The following is a 3,145-nucleotide window of genomic DNA, read 5'->3' on the forward strand; positions in this document are numbered from 1 at the left end:
CAGGGAATCAGCTTCAATGAAGCAATTTAACTTAGCTCAACTACAGTCTCAAGTGCTGGTCCCCACAGGAAGTTCTCTTATTTTAGAAGAAAGCAAAGAACACCAAATGAGTTCCAGTGCAGAGATTAAGTGGTGGGAATAGCAAATAATCAAATACAGAACGGAAAGAAAAAACAGAATACCCACAAATCAGAGACAAAGTTCCGATGTGAACTAGTAAAGATCTAACACCACCAAAGAACACCTATAAAACCTAGACGGACTGGAAGCCTTCTGGGCTCCTAAGCCAAGGAGTGGGGAGGGCCAAGGTCTTCACCATGTCCCCCTCCCCAACATCAGCAACCAGCCCAGTGATGACCACCAAAGCACCATGGGAAGCACCCTGGACTCCTGAGCTCGGGCGGTGGGGGCCGAGGGCCTCAGCCACACCTCACCACCCACATCCACAACCAGCCTAGTGACAACCACTGAGCCACTGCAGGAAGCGCCTCAGGACCCTGAGCTGGAGTGGTGGGGGCAGGAGGCTTTGGCCACACCCCCTGTCCTCCACAACCAGCCCAGTGATGACCAGCAAGCCACTGCAGGAAGTGCCCCAGGCTCCCAATTTGCGGCAGTCGCGGACTGAGGGCTTTAGCCACCTCCCTGACATCTGCATCCAGCCCAGCAATGACCAAGCTGCCACTGGAAACCCCTGATGTCTCCTACCAGAATGACAGGGGTGCTATGAGCCTCGATCATGTTCCCCCTCCTTCCTCCTCTTCCCACTCTATTTACCTCCCCCTTTCCCTCTCCTGCTCCCTGCCAACTGCTCTACAACATCTTAAAATCAGGCATGGAGCCAGGGGAAGCCAAACCCAGCCACAACTAGGCAAGCTGCCACTACCACCCTGGGGCCCTGCTGGGGTCCTGAGGCACGGAGTTGGAGGAAGCTGAGCCCAGCTGCAACCCAGAAAAGAGCCCATCAAAAATACGATTTTCACACAAGTAGCCCATTATAGCCACTGCCATTGCCATGCTGCTGCAAAAGCAGCTAGTCTTTATAGCAGCAGTCACAGCTACCATGCAGATGGCATGCCAGACTCTCAACTGCATTGACACAAGGAGAGGCACCAGTGGAGACCAAAAGAAATTAAAAAAAAAAGAGGTCCTCTTTCTCCACAAAGTACACTCCAGAGTAATAGAAGAAGCATCTGACTTACAATAGTAGGGGAGGACTTGATCACACCTGTCTCAGTACCAGACAGATCATCTAGGCAACAAACCAACAGAGAAAGTTAATCTATCAGATGGAGAGAACAAATCTATGATTATTGGGTGGGTGGGGGGGAGGAGATTGGATAAGGGGCTTCAAGAATAAGTATGATTCCTAACAATGAATATGCTAATTAAAAATAACAATAGCAGTATAACTGCTGAGTACAAGAAGGCTGAATGGACCATTAAAAAAAAAAAAAAAGCTTGTAGACACCATCTTTGTAGATTTCATTTCACTTTCATTGAATATATTTGCTAATTCAACAGTTTCCATCGTCCATGTATAATGGAAAAGAGAAGAAAAATGACCAAGAAAGACATCTTACAATGATTAAAAACATCAAAGATGGATGCAAAGAGACAACAGCACTCTAGAGTCTGATAATGATGATAACAATTATAATGTGCATGACTTTTCAGACTAATTATAACATCCAAGATGAATATGGTATAACTTAAGAATTGAGTGAACAAAGTATTTCTAAGGGCAAAAATGAAAATACTACTCTCCCCCAGTTAATTTTTCAACCAAAAGAACTTCATCATGCAATACTCTGCAATGACCTGATCACCTTGTTTTGATAATATATATATATATATATTAAAAAGTGGCAATACTATTTCATCTTTTTATATATATATATATATATATATATATTAAAAAGTGGCAATACTATTTCATCTTCTATGGTATTTGTGCACCAAAATTTTCTTGACGTAAGAGGTTTGCTATGCTTAAATTCTTATTAAAATATCTAATAAAATGGCTTTTCACTATTTATTCTGTAAATTATTCATAAATTGACGTAAAAATGTAAAAGAATAAAAAAGAATCCAATGGATTGAGTTGGTAAATGATAATGACTTTTTTGCAGACTGAAAATTAAAATATTAAAAAGCTCTTGAAAACAAGCTCTCCAAGTTGGATAGGCCACTGTCCCTAACATATATGTAAAGATAAAATGAGGAAACCAGCCCAGCCTATAATACATATGAGGGAGGAACATCATGGACCACACCTCTGCAATCACAACTGACTGGACTGTGGGTGGAAACACGACCCAAAGGTAATTCCACAGGCTATGCAAAGGGGCCTAACAGGAAAACCTCTGCCTAAAAAGACAAAATGGGAACAATTAGGCCAACAAACCAAACAATGGTCCAAGGGACTTTAGAGGATTCAAGAAAGTGTTTTTGAACCAATAGTTTAACTTGTCTGTGACCATGTATGCTTTGTCCAGCATTATTTTCCCCAAGACCAGAAAAGTTCCAAGCACATTTTGGCTACTCAGTATATTTTTGTAAATGAATAAATACACTTTAACATAAGTCATTGTTTACTTTTTTAAGATAAAGCGAACATAATTAAAGGGAAAATATATTACTCAATTGTCTGATAAACTAATTTTTTCACCTACGTGTTTAAAAAATAAAATGCCTTAAATTTCTACTGAAAGCACATAGTTTGAAGTCATTTTATTCTGTTGTTCCAAATCAAAGATTACAAAAGTTCTCTTCTAGAAAATAGTTCATTAATTGATATTCATTCACAGAAAATACACAATTTTCCCTATTTATTCATGTTATAATCATCACTTAACTACGCTTCCAAATAGAATTTATAATATCAGCTACACAGAATCAGCACCATTTTTCAATATAAAATTAAAGAGAAAACAAAGTGCAACTGAACATGCATTCATAAAAGCACACACCATTTACATTTAAACTCTCTATGTGGCTATGTCTAGTAATAAAATAACTTCCTAGAAAGTTAGACAGTTTCAATCACCTTTGAATTACAAATAACAAGCACAAAGAATGTGCTCCGATGTGGAGTATGCATAAAGCAAATGTACTTCACAGGGCCTGGTTTTCCAAAGCCTTGCAG

At 39.8% G+C, this 3,145-nt stretch overlaps 1 protein-coding gene across 1 annotated transcript in view; it reads right to left on the reverse strand.

The window, feature by feature from the left end:
* Positions 1-738, reverse strand: part of LOC103585519 (rho GTPase-activating protein 32-like) — a 69,143-nt gene extending 68,405 nt beyond the window's left edge. Inside the window, exon 1 of the mRNA XM_008566502.1 lies at positions 706-738. Within this exon, the coding sequence (XP_008564724.1) occupies positions 706-738 (33 nt within the window). The remainder of the gene's footprint in view (positions 1-705) is intronic.
* Positions 739-3,145: the final 2,407 nt, after the last annotated feature.

This window comes from Galeopterus variegatus, unplaced genomic scaffold, assembly GCF_000696425.1.
Source record: "Galeopterus variegatus unplaced genomic scaffold, G_variegatus-3.0.2 Scaffold247, whole genome shotgun sequence".
NCBI lineage: Eukaryota > Metazoa > Chordata > Mammalia > Dermoptera > Cynocephalidae > Galeopterus > Galeopterus variegatus.